The sequence below is a fragment of the Quercus robur genome, chromosome 3 (genome assembly GCF_932294415.1).
Source record: "Quercus robur chromosome 3, dhQueRobu3.1, whole genome shotgun sequence".
NCBI lineage: Eukaryota > Viridiplantae > Streptophyta > Magnoliopsida > Fagales > Fagaceae > Quercus > Quercus robur.
Genome location: NC_065536.1, coordinates 50,166,278 through 50,193,863, shown reverse-complemented (window position 1 = coordinate 50,193,863; position 27,586 = coordinate 50,166,278). Strand labels below are relative to the sequence as shown.

Below are 27,586 nucleotides of genomic sequence, written 5' to 3'. Positions count from 1 at the left end.
TATTCTTGGCTTAAAAATTTTCCTTTAAAAAAAAAAATAATAATTTAGTTGTTTAATTTTTATTTTGCTTGCTTTATCTTTTTGAGTGAAAATAGAAGTTGAAATATTGAAGGACTAAAACATTAACGTGCATTGGTTGAATGGCACGAAGCAGAATATTGAAGTCCATAAACCTATGTGCCATTAATTGCAGTAATCCACGATTTTTTTTTTTTTTTTTTTTGTCCATTCTAAACCATTAAAATATTAAATTCTATTAAACAAATTATAACGGAAAATTAAAATTTACCCACACATGATTTGATTGAAATTTAAGTTGCTTACCTGTGGTTTGAAATTTAATACTTTACTCATTTGGGGTTAGCTTAGTTAGATTTTTATAACCCACATTTGTTAAAAATAAAGTTAAATATGTAATTTTGCTCCACAATATTTTTTTTGTCCATTCTAAACTATTAAATTCTATTAAACAAATTATAACGGAAAATTACAATTTACCAACATGTGGTTTGACCGAAATTTAAGTTGCTTATCTGTAGTTTGAAATTTGACACTTTAGAGGTTAGCTCAATTAGATTTCTATAACCCACATTTCTTAAAAATAAAGCTAAATATGTAATTTTGCTTCATTTTTATGTCTCTCTTCCAAAAATACAAAAAACATAAAAATACGAGATCAAATAAGATAAAAAACTATCCATTGGAACACTTGCATTATGGAATTTCAAGCCATAGGTAGACAACTTAAATTTTGGTTAAATCTCAGGTGGGTTAAGTGTCTAATTTTAAATTACAGTTAGGCAACTTAAATTTCAGTCAAACTATGTGGATAAGTTGTAATTTGCCAAATTATAAACCATAAAATATTATTAATCAATCACTTACCTCTTTCTCAAAAAAAAAAAAAAAAAAAAAATATTAATCAATAATATACAATGTTTAGCCTACTGTTCAAATTAATATCTAAACTGATAGACTAGATGGTAGCTTAATCTCAAATAAAAGCCTCGATTATAGAATTTTTTGTAATGCTGATATACTATACTAGTACTCCAATGGTGTATATCGGATATATATTATATAATGGCTTAATCTCAAATAAAAGCCTCGATTATAGAATTTTTGTAATACTGATATACTATACTGGTGCTCTCAATGGTTTATATTGGATAGTGGCCTACTAATCTAATAATTTGGTCATTGATTTGGATGGTGGATGAATATTGCGAATTCATCGTAAATTAGGTTGTAAATTGCAGAAATTTATAGTTTACAGCACAGATACATAGTTTAAAATTAGGATGATGAATAAATTATGTACCAATTTAAGGTTTTGTCTTTTTTTATTGAATATAGTTTCCCTTTGGCATAAAAGAGATGCCTTGCTTCTTACGGCCATTTTACTTTAGAGCCACTGCCGTTCCCATGGTATGCCCGTACGGATTTCACACAAACAAATACAAAACGTTAAACAGTAGATCCCCGATTAGATTATGAGAAAGTTTAGGGACATAATTTTGTGTCATAATTTATTCAATAACTATGCTATGTGTTTTTTAAGAATATAACCATGCTATGTTAGACGGGTGAAAAGAAAAAAAGTAATGGCTCCATATGAAAATAATTGCCCACCACTTAGAGTCCAATACTTCAACAAGTCCTAGAAGTTGTATTTTTGGTGTTTGTTTTATGTGGAACATTCTAAGGATAACAAGAAAATGAGTTGAATACACCCAAAATACTAAATCAATATAGTGTAGGGGTTGGTTAAGTGGTTCCTAAATCTTAGGACCTCTTGATATTTATGAGATTCTAGATTCAAAACTTCTTATCGGCATCTTGAACTATCTGAATAGATTTCTACTTGTAAATTGTAATAATAACTTAGTTTGCATGAGATGGAAGCAGTGGCGACTTCAGGAATTTTTCTCAGGGTGTTTCTTAAGAAACATAATTTTTTCCAGTGGTGGCTCCAGGGATTTTTCCCAAATGTATTGTTGTTTAGTTCTTTCATTAATTTTTTTGTCTTTTATAAACTATAATTTGTTATATTGTTGTTTCATTAATTATGAAATTATTAATTGTTGTTTAGCCTAACATAATTTAATTTGTTTGTCTTTTATAATGTATTGGTTAATTAAATTATTAATTATTGTTTATTAGTTGATTTCCTTAATTAATTATTGGTTAATTGATATCCCAAACAAACAAAATTAATTAGTTCAACTAATTACTATGGTTGTTTGATACTTGGAATATCACACTATTTCTTAACCAAAAAAAGAAAAAAAAAGTCAATAAATTGTGCAGCACAAAAATATATAGGCCCTATAGCTTAAGTCCAAGTCTAAAAAAGAGTGATTTATTACAAGCCTCATGCCTGATGCCCCCAATCACAAGAGCTAGCTACCAATCAGAAAATTTCACAATCACAAATCACAATATACATTACACTAAAAGACAATTAATATCTCACCAACACCAACACACACCAACAATAAGATAAAGCCAAATTCAAAAAGTCAAAAAACAGGCCAAAAAAATAAAATAAAAATAAAGCTAAAGATTCGGCCAGCCAATAAGCCAATCATAGACTCATAGTTCAAAAGAGAGAGAGTTAAACTCTTAAAAGAATAAAGAGAGTTAGACTCTTATTCATTAATTTCATTTCATATTTTCATAGTTTTCACTTTTCATTTCAGTGAGAGATTGAGAGAGAGTTAGAGAGAAAAAGATAGAGAAATACCTTGAGGGAGGGAGCATTGAGTATCGAAGTAGCCGAGGTGCTGAGCGATCTGCGATCTATGATGAGGGGCGAGCGACGATGACAGGCGACCTAGCGACGATGTGCTCTGGACTGGATCGATCTCCGACGATGTGCGAGTGACCTCCGACGAGCGATCTTCGATGAGCGACGATGTGCTCTGGAGTTTGGATTGCGACTGGACCGATCTAACTTCTAAGGGGAGGCATTGCTCTGTTGCTTTGTTTTTAGGTTTGCTTTAGTTTTAGTGATTTTTGATGTATTGATTTATTGATTTGAGGTTTCTGATTTAGTGATTTGCTCTGTATTGGGGTTTGGTATTTTTTTTTTTTTTTTGAGAATCCGTGGGTTTGCTTCTTTTGTAATCTGTTGGGCTTGCTGTGGGCTTGATGTTGGGCTTGCCGTCTGTTGTTTTGCTCTGTTACAAATTTTTGTTTTCTTTTTTAGATTTTAGTTGAAAATTTTTTTTGGGCTTTTTTTTTTTGCTTGAAAGTAGAACAAATATATACATTTTTTTATTTGAGGGTGTTCCTAATTTTGATTGAGGGTGTTCCTATTTTTTTTTTTTTTTTAAGGGTAAGCAAATAAATTTTTTTTAATTATTATATATATATATATATATATAATTCAAGTCAGGGTGTTGTTGGGAACACCCTGAACATAACGTGGCGCCGCCACTGGATGGAAAGAATGCATATGCCTGATGAAATAATCAGATATTTGAAAAGATCAGGGACCCATTTAGTAAGAGATTTTTACTAACGTTATTTAAATTTTATGAAAATACATATAGGTAAAAATGTATATAAAAATACGTACTATAATATTTAAACAACAATTTTTATTATTTAAACACGTTAAACAGACCCTAAATACTTTGTTGGTCAAAGGATCTAGAAATCCATCGTGATTCTCGCTTATCAGAAATTAGGGCCCCAACATATATGTGCCATCGTGATTCTCGCTTTTCAAAATCTAGGGGCTTTGTTGGGTAGTTAGTCCTAAGTCCTAACTACTTAAAGTAGGGAAGATTCATTCAGTCAAAAAAAAAAGTAGGGAAGATTCATGGGCCTGAGCCATAAGCGTGTCTGAGGTCAGGTTCGCACTTTCTTGCCTATTTCTCCATAAGATTATCCCAAGGTAAAACTAGTTAAAAAAAAAAAAAAAAAAACAGAGGAAAAGAAGAAGAAGAAAAGCCACGTACGAGTTATTTTCATTTTCCGAGAAGTTTCACCTTAGGCCGCTCAGCTAACTACGCGTCTGCCAAAACTATAAATGGAGGTCTCATAACTCAGCCTTTACAGCCCACTCTTATTCACAGTCGCCTAGTAATTATACTTTGCCAGTTTATAGCCCTGGTGTTCATAGCTAGCCACGAATATTAAGCTGCTTATTTTCGTGGACCTACACTGAATACTTTCTCAAATCTCCCCTTGAACACTTTGTTTATATAATCTTAAGCTTATTTCAGTTGTTGTAGAATTAACCATGAACAAATGCAGTGCATACAACCGTGTATTCCAACAATTTGATGAAGACAAAGATGGTAAAATCTCAGCCCTGGAGCTGTGTCGTTGCATTGAATCAATAGGTGGCGGGTTGCTGATGGAAGAGGCGGAGACAGTGATTGAATCCTTGGACTCAGATGGAGATGGGCTGCTGGGGTTGGAGGATTTCGTTGGTTTAATGGAAAGTGGGAGTGAAGAAGAGAAAATAAAGGACTTGAGAGAGGCCTTTGAGATGTATGACACAGATGGAGCTGAATGCATCACGCCAAAGAGCCTGAAGAGTATGCTTAGCCGACTTGGCGAGTCAAGAACACTTGAAGAATGTGTTGTTATGATTAACCAGTTTGATCTTGATGGCAATGGGGTGCTTAATTTTGAGGAGTTCAAGGTCATGATGAAACAATGAGTCATGTACTGTGTAGATTTTTTTGTTTTGAAAATATAAGAAGGATGCAGTTGAGTTACAAAATACAAACCTCTTTTTAGTGTTGAATAGTGTGGTGTAGATATTTTAATGTATAATACCATTTAATGTATTTTTGGGCCTTGTAACCTCTTTGCAAAAGAATTTAGAGAAATGCGAATAGCGAAAAAATTGATGGAAAGTTTGACAATAGTATTATCACTTCTTTTATATATATATTGGCAATCACATTGCCATTTTTTTTTAAAATAATTGAATAAAAAAGCTTTTTTTGTTTTGTTTTGACAATGAGTTATTTTCGCTTTTTTAGTTGGCAATGTGATTGGCGATTTCATTAAAAAAAAAATTGCACTTTTTAATTAAAATTTGACAATAGTAATAGAATATTAGAATGACAAAACACTGGGTGTAAATACTTGTAGATTTTGTAATGGGTATAAAATTGTTCTTAGTTCATGTGACCGAAGCCTTGATGGCCATAACACTTGCGAGGTAGGACCCAAAAACTGTGTCGGTGCAAACATTAAAAAAAAAAAAAATGGAAATAGTACCAGAGAAATAAAAATACTGAATAATATTTATCTAGAAGAGATTACAGATTACATAATATTATTTGAATTGAGACATGACACTCACTGTTTTTAAAAAGATTCAACTAAAGCCCTCGTGCCTCCTTTCTTTACCTTACCTTTGCACATGTATTTGACCCAATATCTACTTCAATATATTTCAACCCATTAATCTCCACACTTAAAAATAATAAAATAGTCTCTCATTTTCAATGTGAGATTAAACATGTGAGTCACACATATTTACATTTAAGTTGTCAATTTTATTCATTTTAATTATTTAATATTAAAATGCTACAACATTCCCCCACTCATATTAATATTAAATTTTAGTAAAAAGAGATTATCAAGAAAATACATCTCATTATGCATCATGAATGTGTGTCCTGCATTGAATCTTTACTTAGTAAAACAACGAACTCAACTTTAGAGCTGTAGTAGTTTTTTACTTGAACTATGTTTAAGGAAGTCAATCTTGTACGGGAGGCCGTACCGGTTTGGTAAGAAAAACGAGATATTTTGGTACTGGTTAATAATGGTGTATCATTTCAAAATTACCGCTAAATATATATATATATATATCAATATATATAAAATTATTTATTTTTATATATTAATAAGTCAAAGCTCATACAATTTATTGAAAATATTTAAAATTATAAACTCATATTTCATTATGCAATGAGGTTTTTTTTTTTTTTAGTGGTCTTAATTTGTAGAAAAAAAATTGTGTGTTTTTATTTTTTATTTTTTATTTTATTTTTCTATATTTTATATATATAATTTTTATTTTGAAAATCTAATTTATAAGTAGATAAAGCAATTTGAAAATTAACAGGAGAGTGGTCCTATTTTTTAGGTAATGTTTTATTGGGAGTTAGAGTTGCATTTTTACCGGATTGTCCTTTAGTTTTGTCTCTACTTAAATATAGAGGTGTAGAGGCATTTTTGAACTAAAAAAATGAGGAATCCAAATAGAAGAAGCCCCTTAAATAATAGTAGATATATATATATATATATATATTGTTATTTTCAAGATTGCACGACAATAGTAGCTAATGTGCACGTTCATTTATAGTTGAACTTTAGAGGGAGAAAAAAAAGACGTAAATGCACTTTTAGTCCCTATATTTTTATTTTACCACTTTTAGTCCCTAAACCAATTAACGCGTGTTATTTTTGTCCTTTCTGTCAGTCAACAAACGGAAACATCTAAGGTTACTAATGGAGGAATTAAAATATTATTAAAAAAGCCACATCAGATAAAATAATAATAAAATTTCTAACCTTCTAATTTTTTAAAAAAGAAAAGAAAAGAATTAAATTAATTTTGTTTCTCTTTTTTTTGGAAGAACATGAAGAATCTAGAACATGTGTTCTTCCCCGTTAATCATGTTCTTCATTTTCTTCCCAGCAAACCTTGCCCAGAAATTTAAAAAATCAATATTTTTTTTTCTCTTTTCTTGTATTTCCTTAGCAACGAAACCCATAAAATCAGTCAAATTTACAAACACAAAGACATGCCCACAGATTTACAAAACACAAAGACATTCAACAATTACTCTGTCATTCTTTCACATTCCCATTACAAACACAAAGACCTGATTCAAAATACCTTCAACAAACCCAAAGTCCTTACACGCCTTAATCCAAATTTACAGACCCAAGCAAACCCAAATGGCAAAAACCCAGTCTAACCGTCTAGATCGAAGATAGAGAAAGAAGATAGATCTGAGTATGTTCAGATCAAGGAGAGAGAACCAGGATGACTATGGTTGGCCATGGAGGCTCGGGTTGGAGGAGAGATGGTGAGAGAGAGAGAGAGAGAGAGAAGATTCTAAAGAAGATGAGGAAAAATGGTTGTGTACAACAACAACAACAATAACCGCTACGTACAACAACTTCTTCTTCTTCTTAAACGAAACTCCTCAAACCCTACATCGTTCAATACCGATTCCGAGAAATTGAGGTAGTTCTTCTCCAAATTCAGCGAGATCGAGACCGGACCGACCAGATTCGACTCCACCACTGAGCTTTGCTATCACTGGCCCTACGTTGTGTCGTCACCGGCCATATTGCCGCTAGCAACCGATCACAGCATCTCTCTAACCCAGATCAAGCCGATCTCAGCCTCCTTTTATCTCAAATCCATCGCACTCGACTTCACAAACCTCACCACCAACGGCTTCATCGTTTAAGCAATGGATTTAAAGAGAGAGCTCACCTTCAATTAGCCCATAGAGAGAGAACTTGAGAGATTCCAATTGTTCTTTTGGGTAAATTTGGGTTTGTAATGAGAATGAGAGATTATAATTGCGTCTGTAAATTTGGATGAAGGTGTGTAAGGATTTTGGGTTTGTTGAAGGTGTTTTGAATCTTTGAAGGTAGGAGGGACTGACGGGTTAGAACTTAGAAGTTTCTGGGTTCTTCACGTTCTTCCCAAAAAAAAAAGAGAAGAAACAAAATTAATTTTTTTCTTTTCTTTTTTTTTAAAAAATAAGAAGGTTAGAAATTTTATTATTATTTTATATGATGTGGCTTTTTTAATAATATTTTAATTCCTCCGTTAGTCATCTCAGATGTTTCCATCTATTGACTGACGGAAAGGATGAAAATAACACGTGTTAATTGGTTTAGGGACTAAAAGTGGTAAAATGAAAATGTAGGGACTAAAATATAAAAAATCCAAAATGTAAGGACTAAAAGTGCACTTACGCCAAAAGAAAAAGTGAGTTAAGTTTGATTTGATGTTCACATGGGTAACTAACTCAGACATACAAAACAACAAAAGTAAAAAAGATAAAATCATTTTGTTAACCGCGAGTTAGCAAATATAATGAAAAAAGACAAGTAAAAAGAAATTGAAAAGGCAAACGAAATAGAACAAAAGAAAGAGGCATTTGGCATGGGGAAGAAGGGAGCTCGGCAAAATGGGATCACCATCAGCAATGTACTGCGCCCTAGAAATTAATCTTTTTAAACTTTTGTTGTATATATAGATATATACATAGATAGGTTGTAATAATAATGATGTTTGAGTTTGGAGAATATTGTTTCATAAAGTTGTTATAGTGAAAATTCAAGTTCTGGAATTTTCTAAGTGAAAATTCGAAATTTAGTATTTTCAATCGGTCGAAACTTTGGCTTGATCGATCGAAATAGTAAGAAAATAATCTTGGAGTTTCTGGATGGTTCGATTGCTATTCGATTCCTATTCGATCAATTGAAAAGAGCATTCGATCGATCAAAAAGAGCATTCGATCGATCGAAAGGACCTCTCAACCGATTGAAACTCGAAAAAATTGAATTTTCTGCAGAATTTTCTGGTAACTGTTCAGAAAGGTTGAAGAGGTTTCAAGCCTTGTGAATGGTTTTATGAAACATTTTAACTCTCCATACGTACCTTTTGAAGTGTTATAACCCTAAGGGTATAAATAGAGGTTAATATTCACTTGAAAATAGTAAGTTACAAAGAAACACAAGAAATCCTGTTGGTATTCTCCAAAATTGCTATTTGTAGAACCCAAAAAACTTGGTTGTATCTTGGGGACAAGTTTGTAGAAACCCTTTAGCAACTTGCGTATGGGGACAAATATTGTCTAAGGATAACATTTAATTGTGCCTCCAAGTCAATTACTAATTTCTATTTACTTGATATGTTCATTTGTTCTTTCATTATTACTCCTTAATTTGGTGAAATCCCCAACAATCTTAGACAATATTTTACTATAAGATAGGGAGTAAATGATGGTACAACTTTGAAGATGTTGAATCATGGTTTGGTGAAATTGGATTGTTTTGATGGATCCAATTTTACACGATAGAAAGAGCAATTGGCTTGGATTTGAAGAGTTCTTCAAATGATGAATCGATCACAATGAATCTTCAATTGGCTTAAAGAAACAAGTTTCTTTGTTGGCAAGACAAGGTGATGATTCTTGCATATTGTGGATGCATTAAAAGCCATGTTCATAGTTTGAACAATGAAGGTACGAATTACTTGTTTATGGGCAATTTGAATTTCAAATTGATTGATGAGCTTCTTTGTTAGAATATTTGCATTTGTGCGAATTTATTTGAATTGAGATATAAGAATAAAATTTTGACATGTTTAAATGTTATAAAGTGAAGTAGAAAATCTAAAGGATGGGAACTTAAACTCTTAAAGTGATAAAGTTTGTGAATATTTTCCTAAGTGATTTTCTAAACTATGTGAAGACATTAAATAACATGTCAAAAAATCTCACTTTAGATCAATTCAGACAACATCACTGAATTGAAGAGGAAAGTCTGGTTAGAGGTGTAACTAACATCGATTCTAAAGTGAATGTGAACAATATTAAATTTGGAAGTTCTAGTAAGACCAATAAACACTTGAATGTGAATGAGTGTGTCAATGGTTTTAGAAGAACAACTCTAAGGATCCTAACAATGACAAGTAGAACTTGTCATGTTTCCTTTGTGGAAACAAAGACCATTACATTTGAGAATGTAAGTTCTTAAAGAAAAAGAAGGATGAAGATGAAAATGCAAATGAAGCAATTGTCATTAAGGACATTACTGATCACTATATTTCATATGGCTGTAATTACAAATCCATCTGATTGGTGTTTTGATTTAGATGCAATGTTGCATGTGTGTAACTACAAGGCATAATTCAAGACTTATGAGGAGTCTTCCATAGAACTAAAGGTGCTTGTGGATATCCATAGTAAGGCAAAAGTTTATGGAAAGTGCATTGTTGAAGTGAAATTGAGTTTTGGCAAGAAGCTCTCTTGACCAATGCTATGTTTTTCACACACCCGATATCAAGAGAAGTCAATTTGTTATTTAAGAATGGTCTTGTTCAAGTATGAGACATTAGTAGGCAATGGATAGGTTACTAATGACATGTTCAAATTGAGTGTTATTTATCAATATGTTTTGGTTGTGCTTATATTATTGATTCTTTATTTGTGACATGCTAGACTAGAACATTTAAATTTCAAATTCTTGAAATTTATGTCAAAGCATGATATAATTTATATCAGCATGATGATTTGAATTGAATGGTGTATTGATTAGAAATGGTGAATATTTCTAAATGTATATTCTTCTTTGTGAGGAACATGTCATAATACACCAAAGTGCTGTCCCTTATACACCCTAATAAAATGGTTTAGTCGAAAGAGAGAACTCTATTAGATATGGTGAATACCATAAACTTGAGTGCAATCAGCTAAGTTCTTATCTGATCAATGGGAAGAAGCTTTGTTTAGTGTATGCTATGTGCATAATAGAGTTTCATTTCAAAGGAATTTCATGTGTTATGAAATGAGAATGTGACCAAATGCTTATCATTTTAAATTGTGGGGGTGTTTAACCTCTTGTAAAATGATAGACCAAAGAGGACTAATTAGTCAAAGAGCTATATAAAGTGTATATGTAAGTTTTGAGTAAATTTGAGGATATGTAGTTAATTATACTTAATGTCTAATATAAAAGTGAAATCAAAGGATATTGAATTTTTTGAGTTTAAATTCAAAGATGATTTCAAGGATACCTCGATACCTACTTAAACACGAGTAAATGACTTCAATGTTAAATATCACATTAAGTGATATTAAAGATTTAAATGTGGTTCACCAAGTGAACAAATGTGGTGTCAAAGTTTGAGAAATAAAAAGGATTTTAATCCAAATTTTTATTTCATGTGAAGCTCTTGTTTACCTTATTAAAGTTAATAAAAATGTAGTCCTAATTAAATAAACATAGTACTCTTTGAGGAAAGTGATCCTAAAGTTTAAGAAAGCTTTGTGCTTGTAAAAGACATAGCTTTCTATTGTAAGAAGCTATTACTGATAAGATAGATTCGATATTATTTAATAATAATTGGGTCTTACTGGATCTATCTCTAGTTTCAAAACCAATTAGTTGTGAGTGGGTATTAGAATAAAATATAAAATCTTTTGGTCTAAGGTTAATAGTAAAAGGTTTGAAACAAAGGGAAAATATAGATTTTGATATCCATACACTAGTAATTATTTGTGTTATTAGTTTGATATCTTTAAAACGATTCATATAATTTTAAAGAAATTCACTATATTCTATTATTATATTTTGATATATGTAATTACAGTATGTGTATATATGTGAATTTTGGAATGGTTGAGAACCCAAATTGTGGGGTTTAGAAACTCAAATTGTGGAATTATGATATCCAAGAAGTGTGGGGATATAACCCTCAAAAGAGTCATGGACTCATAAGGATGCTAATGTGTATCAAAGATGTACTTGTTAAAGGTATTGAGAATCAACATCGATGGATGTTAAATTAATTGTGATTAAATTTTGTTATGTGTGGTAGATGTCTCAAGTTTAATCAAGCACATGTGATGATCCTATTTTGAAAGTATCTCTTTGTGAAATAAAGAGAGTGCAAGTGAGTTCATTAATTGAACATTCAAGGATCAATAATGAAATATTGGATTGTGTCTCCACATATAATTTGAGTATGCATCATATAGATATGAAGTGACTTTCTTAAATAGTGATTTTGGTAAGGAAGTTTTCTTGAAAGACCTGTGGGTTTGTACTTCCTTAATTAATTAAATGAAAGTCTTTTATGAATAGGAATCAAGTAAAGAAATATAGTGGAGATGTGCACTATATTAATCTAATTTTGAGATTTGTGATATCTCATTTTGTTGAGATTTGAGTAATCTCATTGTGTTGAGATTAGTGATTTCTCATTCTATTGGGAATTGTGTTATCTCATTGTGTTGAGATTAGTGTTGAGAATTTGCTTCTTAGATTTTAATATCTTTAAAGAGGCAAAGACACTCTGATTCCAATAATAAATAAAGAAATTACTGGAAGGGCGGATGCACAACTCGAGTTTGCTAGTGAATTAAGTTCATGTTGCGTATCATGTATGGAACTAAACTAGACATTGCCTTCACAGTATATAGAGTTTCAAAATTTCTAAAACTTGAGGTTAATCACTAGAATGTACTTAATTGTGATAAATATCTATTGTATAGAATATTCAAGTTTAATTCTATTATTGATGTGAGTGATAATATCTGTGTCTAGTTAGATAATCACTACATGTGGGGGTGCTATGTGTAAGCATTAAAGAAATAAGATGTATTTACTCTACTATAGAATTAAATTGAGAGCATTGATTATAATGGTAACGGGCAAGGAAAGAAAATGGCTAAGGTTTTGATAAAGTGTCGTGGCCACGACCATAGTAAGCTATTCCTTGTACTATAGTTGTGAAACCACAATGCATATGATATACATGAGTTGTATACAAAGTAAATTTAGACTTAAAAGTCTAAGACAAGAATACGTAAGGCAAGTCAAATGTGATTGGACTAGTCCATTGCCTACGTAATTCTATATATAAAATAAGTCTTTTACTGAAGTGTGTCTCGAGACTTGGTAAGGATAACATCTATTGGAATGGGACTAAACCCTTCTTTTAAGAGAATCACCAATAGTGGAAACTCAACCTCAAACTAATTATATCTAAGAGGTTTAAAGGGTAACAACAAGCTATTGATATGTGGTTAGTAAGAGCACTAAATTTGTGTCTCATTCAAGATGGATTAGTGCAGACTGTTACGATGAAATTGAGGATGGGTTTAAACTTTTAATAAAGTTCATAAATCATAAATCATAAATGTCTGTGTAACAGGGGCATAAGAAGGAACTTCACCTTTGTGAACATAGGAGTGGTACCGCTTCTAGCAAGAGTAAAAAGGTTTTCTCTTGTACATGTCCACTAAACCGGGAAGAGCACAAGGCCATAATAGTGCTAACAATTTGGATTTCTAAATGTGTTGTGGATATTCTCGTGTGTGTTGTTTCCAATTTCAGCACATAAGAGTTTTGGTTTAAGCACCAAACCACCATTAACTCTGTTGATTTCTTGAGTAATTGCACTAAAGGGAGGTTTAAGTTTAAAGACACATTCCATTATATATGATAGAATATCAATCAAGTGAGACATATTATTTGATACAGTTTGTGCACTTCGCCCTCCTCTAACATGCAAGCTAATCGTCTAATTCTTATGAACCAATTACACTTATTTTTTGGCATTCTAACTTCTATGATATTAGTGAGATGTAATTGTTGAATTGCAAGGTGAAAGAAAATCCTTGCCCATAACAAATCACAATAGACAAAGATCATTGCCAGGGAATGCAGTTCAGCAGATTATCCAAATTACAAACCAAGAGTCAAGGAGTACATTACAAGGGGAAAGAGATTTGGTTCCCATTTCGAAACAAGTTGATAGGATCCTCTTTTTGTTGCCCCCCAGAAGGTAATTTTAATGTTGCTGATTTCCTCTCTTGTTCACTAATAAATTGACTAATTAAATTCATGTTAATGGAGCGAAAAGGGTTTTCCATGAGAGTTTTTCAGTCAGCTTCTCAACAGAACAACTACTTTAGACCCTCTTCTTCATCAAAGTCGGAATCCTCAGTGGCATGTTCACTTTCAGAGTCACTCAACACATACCTTGTCTGCCTGCGGTTCACCCTTTGAGGTCTTGCTCTTGCTGGTGCAACTTCAATAGTTTCTAAATTACTGGCAGAAATAAAAGCAGAACCCGAATTTTCTTCATCTTCAGTTGCCTTATTTTCCTCACCAACCCTGCCCAACACCGAACCACTTTTCTTGTTGAATGGAGATGCCCTCATCTTTCTCACTTTTTCCCAGTTTCTGGAGCACAGCAACAACTTCGAGCTCAAAGTCTTCATCATCATCAGATATCTCCAAAACAGCTGCCAAGGACTTCTTCTGTGCAGCAGCAGCAGCCCTTTTAATTGCTAGGTTCTTTCTTTTTGGTTGGTAGTTTAGGCATTTCAATCTCCATGGCAGTCAGGCATAAAAACAAAGAGAAATTTTACTCACGAATACTAACAGAAAAAGCACTCAAACAATGTTCGTATTAAAAGATCATGGATAAATTCACAAGAAACTAATTAGTTCTGCTGCATCTCAAGTAGAAATTTTAGTTGACGCTTGTAACATTGAAAAATTCTATCAATGTACATAACTGTATTTTGTTCTCTTGCAATTGATTTTATGAAGAAGAAAAATGGAAACACAAATATAAGCATGTAGCATTTACCAGCTGATTGATCAGGACATGAGTCAAGGTTACAGGCACCGAGTTTTTCTTTGAGCTCGAGCACGTCATTGCCATCTTCATCCTCATCGTTAAAGACTAAATTTGGCTAGCTTTTCCTGCTGAAAAGAACAAGTAATTAATATCAACATGAGTTCTAGAGAGATCCTTTACAAGGGAAGAATGGAACATAGGAACATTTGGCCATGAATGATTGATTTAGGAATTGCACGGACGCAATAGCTAGCAAAAAGTTTTAAAACTAAATTGATTTTCTGTCATTGGATCTGATTTTTTTTATTTATTTATTTTTTTAATTTTATCCTAATTTTTTCTAACTCTTTACTTTTTATGGTTTTTCTTCTCTTTTCTTTTTTTAACTTGTCCAAATCCAATCCAAATCATAGATATGCCAAGAGCTTTGTAAATTTTGTTGGCACTTTCTTGCGTTTTCATAGCATTTAGGGTTCAGATTCCTTTTCCTTGTTTTAATATTAAATTATAAAAAAGAAAAAAAATTCAGTCACATATTTTTTTTAATTATTATTTAAAAAAAAAATATGTTTGCTAGCCATGGGATACCGTGGCATCTTGTACAATTCCTAAGTTTTGATGGTATCCAATTTTTTGGCCAGTGCAAAATCAATTAGATGTACATTAATTGTTGGGCCACGGCGTGACAGACCTTATTGGTCTTGTAAATTGGAGTATTTAAGTAGGGCACGATAGACTTGTAAAGTATTATGGGTTTGGTTTCCGTTCAATGTTCCTATACATTAAATGGGATACGGGCCGATATATATTCACTTTAGGACACATGTCGTATATGTGTTGTGTCTAATGCAGAAGAGCACTAAATACAATCCATACTCAAACACTTTAGTTTGCATTAACTATTTTTAGTGAAAGTATGACATATTTGTACCTTTTTTCATAAATAAATTCCTCAAAGCCTAATCATAAGTTCACAAATTATATCTAACTAGATAATTGTGATTAGAAGAAGGATTGTTAACACCTCAGAAAACAGAATCAAATCCATCTGTAAGAAAGATGATTTTATATTTATTGTTTATATAAAAATGACACATGGCATTTTTAAACTATTCATGGAAGTATATATTGTCATAATTAAAAAAGAAAGGGAAATTATATAATAAATCAGACCAGAGTTTTTAGTACTCGTCCGTTTGGATACAGTTTATTTTGCTGAAAACTGAAAACACTATAGCAAAATAATTTTTAAATGTGTGAATAGTACCGTGGGACCCATTTTTAATGAAAAAGTTGCTGAAAAGTGAGGTTTGTGGGTCTCATAAACAGTGCATGGGACCCACAGGTGTGCACAATCCACCGCTTATTTTGCTTGTGTGAACAGTGGACTGACAAAAAAGTCAAAAATCATGGCTCCAAAAAAAAGAAAAAAAAAGAAAAAGGATACGCAGATACAAAACGCGTTGCTTTTCATCCGTATCCAAACATATACTCTATCTCAAATTATGTCTCAAGTTTTTTTTATTTTTTCGATTAATGTCTCAAACTTATGGAACTATTTCAGTTGGAAGTCTTTGTCCATCTTTATTATTCACTTACATTATTTGTACGCTATATTGTAAAGCAAAAAATAGAAAAGAAATTGTTAAAAAAAACATTATGTTTCACCTAGATAATTGGTTTCAATTTTCTGACAATCACTTTCTCACTTTAAGTGAAACTTTACTCCTCTCTAAATAGAGTTTCTCTCTACCTTCTCTATTTAATGGCCATTAAAATGATTTATGAATAAGCCCCATAGTTTAATCAATAAATTTCACTTTTTATATGTTCTGTTATGGTAAGAATAAATTAAATGAATAATAAAGATGGATTGATGCCTCAAATTGGAATTGTTTCATTGTTGGGATTATAATTGACAAAATTAAATACCTAATCTAAAATATGATATTTTTACTATTAGATCTATAAATGGGCAAATCCAAGTAATCCAGTGAATGCGCTAATAGGCCTATGGCCATTGGTTTGAAAGGTATGGATCTATATTAGATGAAGAATAATGCTAGAGATACAAACTATTTTACAAAATTTTTTATAAACTGTTGATATGGTGAGTGATTATTGGAAAATGAAAAAAGTGATATTAATTGTGGGCTTAGATGAAAACTAATAAGAGGTTGACCACATCAACATTTGTAAAAATATTGTAAAATAGTTTGTGATTATAGCATTACTCATTAGATGAATATATGAGTGATATTCAGGATTTAGAAAATGAGTTAAGGTGGACCCAGGTTGGGTCATAAAAAGAGAAGCCTAGAGAACGAATATGCTAATACCACTTGAGTTGTTGAAACCAAAAAAATAGCAAAAAAAAAAAAAAAAAAAAAATCATCCCGGCTTCATTTCAAGCCGAAACTAGTCGGGACAGGCCGAAAAAGAGAAAATAGTTTTCATTAAGCTCCATTTCTTGGAGAGAACAAAGAAGAAATTTTGATATTGATTTCTATCAAGGAAAGGGAAAAACAGTGAAATGTAGAGATGAGTTTTCTTACCTCTGAAATGGATTCACTTCCAACCAACTCTAGGATGTAACAAAATCTTATGGAAATTCTCACGCACTTCTTTTGCATCTTTGTGCTAAGATGGGACACAGATGAATTCCCAGTATCTACAATCTTAAGGCAATCCTCACTAAAAGTGACATACCCACCTCAAAAATAAATAAAAATTACATCAACCCAAAAAGAAAATCTCCACAAACAACAAATGAGAGAGCGAAAGAGTGCTCACCATCATTCAAGAGAAGAGGAAGTGCACGTTTAAAAGAGCATTGATCTTTCTCATTTATAGCTTGGTTCAGACAAGGCCTCACTTTCGCCTTGCAGGCCAATTCCAGAAAATCGTTTATATATATATATATATATATATATATAGAATGAAGCTTCCAGACATGTGCTAAATCCCCTAACTGAACGATAGGGCTCCTACAAGCAACAGAAATTTTTATTAAAAACCGAAAGGTGATGACTATTCAGTGTCAAGAATATGTTTTACTATAGCTGGGAAGGAAATAAATAATCATTTATTCTCTTATGATATATATACAAGGTTGTCAAAATCGGGATCCTACGTAGGATCGTTGGAGGTAGGTAAGATCGTGGATCGTAGGATCGAATCGTGGATCGTAAGATCCTACCTATTTTCAGATTTTAAGCAAAAATCCTATTGATAATGACTTTGTATGTTATATAATCACTTAAAATATGAATTCATCCATTAAAAAACAAAAATTGCATCATAAAATGTAATTTACACGCACTACATTGTTCTTATGTTATTCTAACGAAACAAAATATATTTAACTTTTGACATAATATATCTAAAAAGTTCAATACATGTTTAATTAGCAACTAAGTACCAAAATATTATTTACACATATGGAAAATGTTTTCCAAATTCTAAGTTCCAAATCCAAAATAAGTTAGGCTAGTTAGCATATAAAAACTAGCTAACTACAAATTTACAATATGTAATTCAAAAAGAGAATTCTCAATCTAAGGTAAACTAGCTAATTACAAATATAAAATCCAAAAGAGAATTCCCATTCTAAAGTTCTTCTAATCTAGTCACTATCATTGTCATATCTCATTTCATCATCTATATCCTTCCTAGTATCAACATCCATGGTGTAATCATCGAAATCCCTAACTCTCTCAAATCCAGGTGGGGGCCGATCACTATCATCATCATTAGAACCATCATCATTCTCATGAAATTCATCACTAACATCATGAACTAGCACACTTTTTCCTTTGGCAGCAACTCTTGAAACCTCATCATCACCTAACATTGATAACCAAAATATACAAATTTTTTTGATAAGTAAAGTATACAAATGTAAATTAGTGATTAGTGGTCACACATTCAAACTATACATTGATAACTTATATAAATATTAGCTATAAAGGAAGGCTTTAAAGTTATAAATTAATACCTTCATTGTCTTCATCAAAATCTGCACTATCATTTTCTGAATCTACAGAATCTGCTGCTAACCACTCATCATCAGAAGACAAATTCTCCAAACCAATTTCTTCTTTTGTACTCAATGGTTTAGCTCTTTTTTGTTTTATCTTCAAGTTGTACATAACGAAGACCAAGTCATTCATTTTTTTCTGGTGTAAGCGATTTCTCCTTTTTGAATGTACCTATAGTTGTAATAATTTTAATTGAGAATTCTCAAACACAGGGGAGGGGGGAAGAAACAAACTTTTACTAAGAAAGAAAATGGAAAACCATCTTGTCATAATATACCAAAGTCATTTGGTCTTACCATTTCAAACGCACTCCAATTTCTTTCACAACCAGATGAGCTACATGTTAAGCTCAATATTCTTATAGCAAATTTTTTCAATTCAGGACAGTCATCTCCATATGAGTCCCACCATTCAGCTGATACATATATGAATTATAATATCTTAGTCTTAAGAATAAAATTTACAATTAATAAAGATGAATTTGAATGTAAAACAAAAAACAAAAAACAAAATTGTTACCTGGCTGTTTAGTATCTCTGGCTAGTATGGCAGCTTCAATACCAAAGAGTCCCTTTGCTTGTTTGAATTTTTCAAGTTGCATATCTATCTTTTTCCTATCACTAACTTCTGGAACCATTCGTTGAAGACACGTATATAGTCCTAATTTAATATCTGAACCCGGATCAAAAGAAGGATCATAATGAATAGAAGGGTTCAAATAGTATCCCGCAGCATGCAAAGGCCTATGAAGTTGCATTTCCCATCGATCATCAATAATATCCCATATCTCTTTGTAACTACAATTTAAAACAGTGGATATTATATTAAAAAAAAAGAATATATATTTAATAAGCTAATGAATTAAAAACAAATGTAAATTTAAGGAAGATATAAATAAAATGGTTACCTCTTTTGAACATTATTGAAATTTTTCTGTATTTCTTCTTTTGCTTTTTCCATTTCTTGAAAAATGAATCCCATTGGAGGTGTATCAGAATCAACCAGGCGAAGCACCTTTAAAAGGGGTATTGCGGCCTTCAAGCATTTGACAACAAGTCGCCAAAAGCCATTGTTATCCATAACTATGGCATGAATTCTTTTCCCTTCTTTTGTTTTTGCAAATTTACTACACCTCCATTGTTCAGAAGAAAACATTGCCATCAATTCTCCTTTGAACTCATTAAGGCATGACAATGTCAAATATGATGTTGCAAATCTAGTGGCAGCAGGTCTAATCAATTCCCTCCCTTTAGTGAAATCCCTCAACCAATTTAAAACCATAGCTCTAGAATATATGAACGTTGTAATCTTCTTCCCCTTTGCAATTGTGTACTTATGGTCCTTAATCTTTTTTTCAAAATCCTCAAGTATCAAATCCAAGCAATGGGCAGCACATGGAGTCCAAAACAGGCACTTTCTCTTCTGCATCAACATCTCTCCAGCTAGTTTGTAGTTAGCAGCATTGTCAGTCACCAATTGCACAACATTCTCCTCTCCAACCCTATCGACAACTTCATCTAACATTTGACAAACTTTTTCAGCTGTTTTAGATATGTTAGATGTGTCTATAGAGTATAGGAAAATGGTTCCTTTGGGACTATTCACCAAAAAATTACAAATGGATCTCCGTTTCTTATCAGACCAGCCATCAGACATAATTGAACAACCTGTTTTTTTCCATTCAACCTTATATTCTTCAAGCATTTGTTGTGTAAAATCTACCTCTTTCTTCAAGCATGTCTCCCTAATCTCATGATAGGAAGGAGGCTTGAGGCCAATCCCAAATCTTGAAATCATATCAATCATTTGCAGAAACTCCGGATTTTTGACACAATTAAAAGGGATGGCACTAGTGTAGAAGAATCTAGCAATTTGTTGGATCACTAGATCACGTTCTCCTTTTTTAAACACACGATTCATTGTTACTTGCTTATTTTTTGTAACAAACTTATCCATGGAGCCTATGTGTTTGCCCCTCCCTTTTGATGAATGTGGTTGTTGTACTTCAACTAATTCATCATCATTGCCATCATCCTCTTCTTCTATAGTATACCACCTTTTCTTTTTTATAGATGCTTCAAATTGGGCATACAAAAGAGTCGCAAATTTTTCCCTCACATTTTCTGGCACACTAGGACAAGCTGAAACATTTTTCCTAGTCCCAGCTAAATGATGCTTCAGCCTATATATACCCCCACTATGAATTTCTTTGCAATAATTACATTGAACTTGCCTTGAACCTACTTCAACACCATGTTCCCATCCCAAGTCAGACCTATTTCCTGGTGCATTTTTTCGCTTAATTTTCTTTCTAGCCAAATTAGACATTGTATATTTGTACTAGAGCTGCAAAAAAAGACACCAAGATACAGAGCATGCTCAAAAAAATCACACAGAAAATTCATCAAACAGGTTATGTGCAATTCTAAACTACTAATTGTGTTTACTAATATTTCTCAAAGAATCAAATACTAAAGACTCTGTTTCTTAATTTTTCAAATTTTACTTAATTTAGTTAACAAAATAGAAAAATAAAAACATAAACACAACACAACACAACACAACAATCTGGAATCAAGCTATCAAAGTGCAAATAAATGATAAACTACTAACTTAATAAGTACTAACTACCAAAAAAGATTACCAGAAAGCTTAAAGGCAGCAATGGCGCGCGGGACAGAGCTGCTGCATTCTGGAGCGTTTGACAGAGAACTGAGCAGGTGCGACCGTGCGGGACTGAGGTGCTGGTTTTTGAATGCTTCTAAATACTTAAGAAAGATTGAGAGCACCAATAGTTCACCATTGAGAGGGTTGAGTGCTGGGTTTTTAACAGGGGAGTCGGACAACAGGGGAGTCGGACTGTGGAGGGCCTGGAGGCGCGCGGGAGGGAGCAGGACCAGCAGGTGCGTCGTGCGTGTTGAGTCTGTTGACTGCTGAAGCTTTTAAGTGTTTCTAAATATTTAGGTTTTGTTTGAAAACTTAACTTAAGTAGTATAGGTTTTTTTGGGATTTTATTTTGAGAGAGGGGTAATTTAGGACTTTAATTCATTGGGCTTGTGGGTATTGGACCTTTAGGTGGGCCGGGCATTATTTCATTGGACTTACCCAAATGACCCAAATGAATCCCATTTAAAAAAAAAAAAAAAAAAAAAAAAAAAAAAAAAAAAAAGCCAAAAAAGCCTAACGGTAGGATCGGTAGGATCGGTAGGATCCCATACGATCCTACGATCCTATACGATCCTACACGATCCTACAAACGATCCTAACATTTTTGCGATCCTGCTACGATTTTAATCTTTTTGGTGAGGTGGGATCGTAAAATCGTGCGATTTTACGATCCGGATCGCGATTTTGACAACCTTGTATATATATATATATATATATATATATATCTTAATTGGATGTGAATTGACAAATCTACCGTTAGATTTTATTATCTTTGTATATTTTTTATGCTTGCAAAATTTCAAGGTAATCAAAGATTAATAACCATATCATCAATCAATTGTTTAAATTCAAATTTTTGTAGTTTAAAATAATGCATAAAAGATGATCTTATGAATCGAATAGTAAATTACATCCGATTGGCATGAAAATTGGCAGCCATGTTAAGAACATATAAAACATGTAATTCAACGATTGGATTTTCAACATATGAATTCAATAATAAGTTATTGGGTGGTGTAATATTTCTTAGAGTTACACTAAGCAATGTAACACCAATTAATATTTTTTAATTGGATGTGAATTTTGATAAATCGACCGTTGGATTACATTATCTTTGTATATTCTCCATACTTGCAAAATTTCAAGGTGATTAAATATTAATAGTCATATCATCTATCAATTGTATAAATTTGAGTTTTTGTAGTTTAAATGCATAAAAGATAAGTTTATGGATTGAATGGTAAATAATATCCGGTTGGTATGAAAATTGACATGTATGTTTAGAACATATAGAAATGTAATCCAACAGTAGAATTTTCAAAAAATAAATTCATTAACAAGTTATTGGGTGGTGTAACTTTAAGCAATGTTACACCACCCAATTACTTATTATTAAATTCATATTTTAAGAATCGCACCGTTGCATTACCTGTTCTATATATGCTTAACATGCATGCCAATTTTCATACTAATTGGATATTATTTACCTTGTGATCCATAAACTCACCTTTTATTACAAAAACTTGAATTCAAACAATTAATTGATAACATGACTATTAATCTTTGATCACTGTGAAATTTTGCAAGCATAGAGAGTATATGAATATAATGTAATTCAATGGTAGATTTGTCAAACTTCGCATCTAATAATAAGTTATTAAGTGGTGTAATATCGCTTAGAGTTACACTAGATGTAACTTGAATCCAACTCTCTCTCTCTCTCTCTCTCTCTCTCTCTCTCTCTCTCTCTCTATATATATATATATATATATATATACACACACACACACGTATGTATGTATATATGTATGTATATCAATTCAATGCCATCATGTTGTTGGTTATTGAATTCCCAATGTATATCAATTGATTATTGGTGAAACCTCTGTTTCTTTGGTTTTGAAACATATTCCGTTCAATTAGAAATTAACAGTTGATTTATATATTAAGCAGTGCTTTTAATAAAAACTCATTATTTGTAGACATTACAGTATTCACCCAAAAAAAAAAAAAAAAAAAAATTCAGAAGATACAACAGCAAGTTGGAAGTTCATATATAACAAGATATTGAATCAACGGAATACCTGCATGACTAGCTAGTTCTTGCAAAATGGCTGCCAAATTTAATTCTTCCCACAATATTACCCCGATATCACTTTGTGCCCAATTTTACTCTGTTTACACAGCGAGAAATGAAGCATATAAAACAGATCAACTCATCAACTTAGTTCAAGATACAAAGATGTAATTTGCCAAAATGAAGAAATAGATTTGGGAAAATTCACATATTCATTTTCCTAATGGCATGGAAAGTTTCAAAATTTAGATTTTATTGCTTGAAGTTCAGGTTTGTTTGAATTTTACATATTGACAATTTAGAATTTGGATTTTACCCCCTCAAGTTTGGGGGTATTTGGATTTTACATCCAAAATTCTGAAACTTCAGAGAGTAAAATCTAAACATCTTCAAACTTTAGAGAGTAAAATCCAAACACTCATAACATTTAGGGGGTAAAATCCGAATTCTGATACGCTAAGATGTAAAATCCAAATACCCTCAAACTTTAGGGATAAAATCTAAATTTTGGAATTTCAGGATGTAAAATTTAAACACCCCTAAATTTTAGATGCTTAATTTGCAATTTACCCATTAAAGAATGTAAATCCTATGAGCATCTAAAAGAGGAAAAAGGAAAAGAGATATTACCACTGAGTTTGTTGACTTGTTGACCAATTACAGCACCCAAACGGTTTTACTAAGCTCCAAATCCTAGGAGTAGGTTCTTCATCTGAAATTTAGTTATCAGGAAATTTAGTGAAGTAGAAGAAATTGAAATTTTGATATTCTATCTAGGAATGGGATAAAAGTAATGGTGACTTAGATAGGTACCTGACTATATATACAAGTATGGGATGTGAGCAATCTTACTCCAATCTTTACCCGCTCTCCTTTTGCATCTTTCCAATAAGATGGGACAACTTAGAATTTTTAGTGTCTGCAAAGAGGTGAGGTTACAGATCCACTCCGGTATAGCCATCAAACTTTGACAATAGTAAATCTCAAGCGTTTGCAAAGCGGTGAGATGTTGAATCCCCATCGGTAGAGTGGCCAAATTTGGAAGATGGTTGAACATTAGGTGGCGAAGGCTCTGAAGACCATGCCATTCCATCTCATCTTCATCGTTTGTTAAATCAAACTCTTTATGACCAATAATTCTCAAATTCTGAAGGGCAGTGAGATGTCGAGAGAGAGGGAGAGGACCACAACAATATTTTATCGTTAAACTTTGGAGAGAAATGAGGTTGCACATAAACTCCTTGGGTAGGGTTCCTACCATATACTCAATTGACATAGACTTTAATTTGGAGAGAGGGATGAACGAGGAAGTGGCAAGGGTAGAAGAAGAAAAGGTTGATATTAGATTTCTTGAGGTTGTCATGTTTATCACCTCCATTGAAATTGTTTGCTCCAATGGCTTCAAGCTACATATACCCAGTTTTAGCTTTTCAAGATATGGAAAGAGAGGCATGGATGTTAGCTTAAGGCATACCGAGATATATAAGTTGGAAAGACGAGGAAATGAAGGAAGTGAATGATTATTGACCTTCTCAATAGAATCCCTCTGTTGTTGCCACCATCCTTTTAAATTAGGGCAATTATGAATTTGGAGTTTCTCTAGAGATGGGAGGATTAAAGAATCAGATAAGTCCCTATTGTAATCTCTCTCTGATATGTACTCTAAATCATTCAAGAATTCAAGAGAGAGACCTTTGAGAGAATGAAATTGATCCAATGGTGGCAAATATTGCAAGTTATTGCAATTAGATAAGGAAAAGTTTACAAGAGTTGAAAGCAAGGAAATCCCACTTGGAAATTTCACTCCCATGTATCTAATTAAATGCAATTGTTGAAGATTTGAAGATGGGCCATGTGGGTGCAAGGCTTCAAGTGACTCTTCATCATACCCAACGTCGGAATCATCCACATCTTCTTTTTGCCACCATAATTTCAACCCTTGAAGATGTTGTTTCTCTTTCATATTTGCACCCTTAGATTCTGATGTAGCATCTTTCCCGTGTCTCAATCCTCTAATCTCTAGCGTTTCTCTTAGCTCATTCAGCCCGTAGAGTTCTTTCAATCCACTGTTATGCTTGAAAGCTAAATAGCTATTCTTGCCTATCACAAATTGTGACAATGTCCGAAGCTTAGTCAACTGCCTCAATCCATGTGGCATATAGGTCAACGGACAACCATTGATCTCAAGATATCTGAGGTTGACTAATTTGTTAATATCTTTAGGCAATTCTTTTATTGGACATCTACTTAGTCTCAGTGTTTGCAAATTATGCAATCTTGTGATGGAATTAGGAAGCATCCTTATGTGATTATGAGATAGATCGAGATACCTTAAATGATTCAACTTTCCAATAGAATTTGGAATTGTTTCAATACCCATACCATGTAGATCCAACAAGCGTATGAACTTAAAACTAAAAATAATTGAATTATAAGTTGTCTTATCCAATCCTATTTGTGGATCTTGTAATTGACTTGGCAAATGAAATGTTCTTATCCCACATGCTTTATACAATGAGACTGGAATTCCCAATAATGAGAGAAACGTTCGATCAAATGACACATGAAGAGTTTTCTCATGAATGTCTTCATCTTTTGAATAAAAAGTGGTAGTATCAGATGCTACTACTAATTTCGCAAGATCGTGCATAAGGTCATGTACTTTGATTTTTAATATATCTCCCCGCTCGTCTTCTTGAAAGAATGATCTCCAAAGTAATTCCATAAAATAGTCATGACCAATATCTTCTAGGCATTGGTTTTGACTTGAAGATCTAATAAATCCTTGCGCCATCCACATTTTAATCAATGTTGGTTTATGAATTTTATAATTTTTTGGAAACAAACAACAAAATGCAAAACATTGCTTCAAATATGATGGAAGATGATCATAACTCAACTTAAGTATTGGTAAGATATCATTTTCTTTTTGAGCTACTTTTGAAAGTTCATTGTCCTTAAAAGACAACCATTCTTTTTCTGGGTTTTTAAAGTACAATACGCTTCCTAAAGTCCTTATGGCAAGAGGGACTCCTTTACACTTCGCAACAATTTCCATTCCAATTGCCTTGATGTTTGAATTTTCTAAGTCTTGCCCTTTTGCAGATGCGAACCGCTTAAATAAAGACCAAGACTTTTCATCATCTAGACCCTTTAACATGTATGGTTGAACCGTTTGGGTAATCTTTGCCAATATATTAATGTCATGGGTAGTCACTAATATTCTACTACCTCTTGCTCCACCCTTTAAAAGATCTTTTAGGCTTTGCCATTTTTGAGGATCCTCATTCCATACATCATCCAACACAAGTAGGTATCTCTTTCCCTCAATTTGTTTCTTAAAATCATTAATCATTGTGTTTATTTCAAGGTTTTCTGGTTTCTTATTTTTTGTGCACTCTAAAATTTTCATAACAATTACTTCTACTTCAAAGTCATTAGAGACACACACCCAAAACCTTTGCTCAAAATGATTTTGGATTTTTTCATCATTGAATATGAGTTGAGCTAATGTGGTCTTTCCTAGTCCTCCAAGTCCAACTATCGGAAGGATCAAAACACTCTCTTCAACATTGGAATTCAAAAGAATTTTTATAATCTTATCCTTATCGTAGTCTCTCCCAATGACTTCTTCATCACGTACAAAAGAATAAGTTTCTCTCATCCCATAACCAACCACTTGTGTCTCTACATGACGTTCATCTAAGTGAAACCCCCTATCCTTTGCGATGGCATCTAGCCTATCCCTCATTGCCTTAACCTTACGACCCATTTTAAAACCATATGCAAGATGGTTTGATTTGGAAAAGAAAATGCGTACCTCTTTTGCCTTCTTATGCTGTGTCATTACCTCCCGTCGTAAAGCTTCAGTGGAGATGTCATCCAGCAAGTTGTCTGCATCATAAATAGCATCCTTCAGCCTGTTCAGCCACACTTTGACTTGATTGTTGTGCTGTTGCTGCTCCTCAGCATCCAGAAGCACATCACTGATTGTCGAAACTGTGTCATTGAGCTTTTCGATCTCGTCTTTGAGACTCCGTAGTAGTCCAATCTCTTGGATTGCAAGGTTGCAAGCTTTCTCGATGATTCCCTTAGTAACGTCAAAAAGAACTCCTTCCGCCATTTCTTTCTGGAAATTAAATGAATGCTATCTTTGTGAAGAGGGTAAGATGAGAACAATTTCTGTGAGGAGGACGAACTACACAGAGCAACCAATATATATACTAAGTGCTTTTGCGTGCTTGCATTACATTGATAATAACACACGTATTCTTTGCTTGTGAACGATGACAAACAAAATATTCTCCTTCATGTTCACAAGTGTCGGCCTGCAATTATGTTATGTATGTTTGATTCTTTTCTCTGCAAACAAGATATGGTATCCTTCACTTTCACAAGTGTCGGCTTGTTATGTCT

The 27,586-nt window shown here is 32.7% G+C and overlaps 3 protein-coding genes across 5 annotated transcripts; 1 reads left to right on the top strand and 2 right to left on the bottom strand.

Moving 5' to 3' along the window:
• Positions 1 to 4,076: 4,076 nt before the first annotated feature.
• On the top strand, positions 4,077 to 4,894 carry LOC126718216 (putative calcium-binding protein CML19). Its single transcript, XM_050420310.1, has one exon. The coding sequence runs from the start codon at positions 4,253 to 4,255 to the stop codon at positions 4,676 to 4,678; it is 426 nt and encodes a 141-aa protein (XP_050276267.1). The 5' UTR covers positions 4,077 to 4,252; the 3' UTR covers positions 4,679 to 4,894.
• Positions 4,895 to 13,254: 8,360 nt separating this feature from the next.
• LOC126718214 (putative disease resistance protein RGA4) lies at positions 13,255 to 27,331 on the bottom strand. Of its 3 annotated transcripts, XM_050420307.1 has the most exons (7): positions 23,984 to 27,331; positions 23,801 to 23,882; positions 23,178 to 23,267; positions 17,180 to 17,373; positions 16,942 to 17,080; positions 14,396 to 14,514; positions 13,255 to 14,131 (listed from the first exon to the last, which is right to left on the bottom strand). In XM_050420307.1, exon 1 carries the CDS (start codon positions 27,291 to 27,293, stop codon positions 23,988 to 23,990), a length of 3,306 nt encoding a protein of 1,101 aa, XP_050276264.1. In that variant the 5' UTR covers positions 27,294 to 27,331; the 3' UTR covers positions 13,255 to 14,131; positions 14,396 to 14,514; positions 16,942 to 17,080; positions 17,180 to 17,373; positions 23,178 to 23,267; positions 23,801 to 23,882; positions 23,984 to 23,987. The 3 variants fall into 3 exon arrangements, with proteins under 3 accessions (XP_050276264.1, XP_050276263.1, XP_050276265.1); XM_050420306.1 differs by having other exon boundaries at positions 16,942 to 17,373; XM_050420308.1 differs by having other exon boundaries at positions 14,396 to 14,511; positions 16,942 to 17,373.
• Positions 17,862 to 20,412, bottom strand: LOC126718215 (uncharacterized). The gene is made up of 5 exons (XM_050420309.1): positions 19,334 to 20,412; positions 18,946 to 19,223; positions 18,723 to 18,841; positions 18,384 to 18,597; positions 17,862 to 18,232 (listed from the first exon to the last, which is right to left on the bottom strand). The coding sequence occupies exons 1-5, from the start codon at positions 20,380 to 20,382 to the stop codon at positions 18,012 to 18,014; spliced, it is 1,881 nt and encodes a 626-aa protein (XP_050276266.1). The 5' UTR covers positions 20,383 to 20,412; the 3' UTR covers positions 17,862 to 18,011.
• Positions 27,332 to 27,586: the final 255 nt, after the last annotated feature.

What these genes read in the sequence shown, in the direction of transcription:
- LOC126718214 (XM_050420306.1), bottom strand. Translation starts at nt 27,293, where the DNA reads ATGGCGGAAGGAGTTCTTTTTGACGTTACTAAGGGAATCATCGAGAAA.
- LOC126718216 (XM_050420310.1), top strand. Translation starts at nt 4,253, where the DNA reads ATGAACAAATGCAGTGCATACAACCGTGTATTCCAACAATTTGATGAA.
- LOC126718215 (XM_050420309.1), bottom strand. Translation starts at nt 20,382, where the DNA reads ATGGATAAGTTTGTTACAAAAAATAAGCAAGTAACAATGAATCGTGTG. An exon ending in TTCAATAATGTTCAAAAGAG is followed by an intron (nt 19,224 to 19,333) that starts GTAACCATTTTA and finishes TTTAAATTGTAG; the next exon opens with TTACAAAGAGATATGGGATA. An exon ending in TTTTGATGAAGACAATGAAG is followed by an intron (nt 18,233 to 18,383) that starts GTATTAATTTAT and finishes TATCAATGTTAG; the next exon opens with GTGATGATGAGGTTTCAAGA.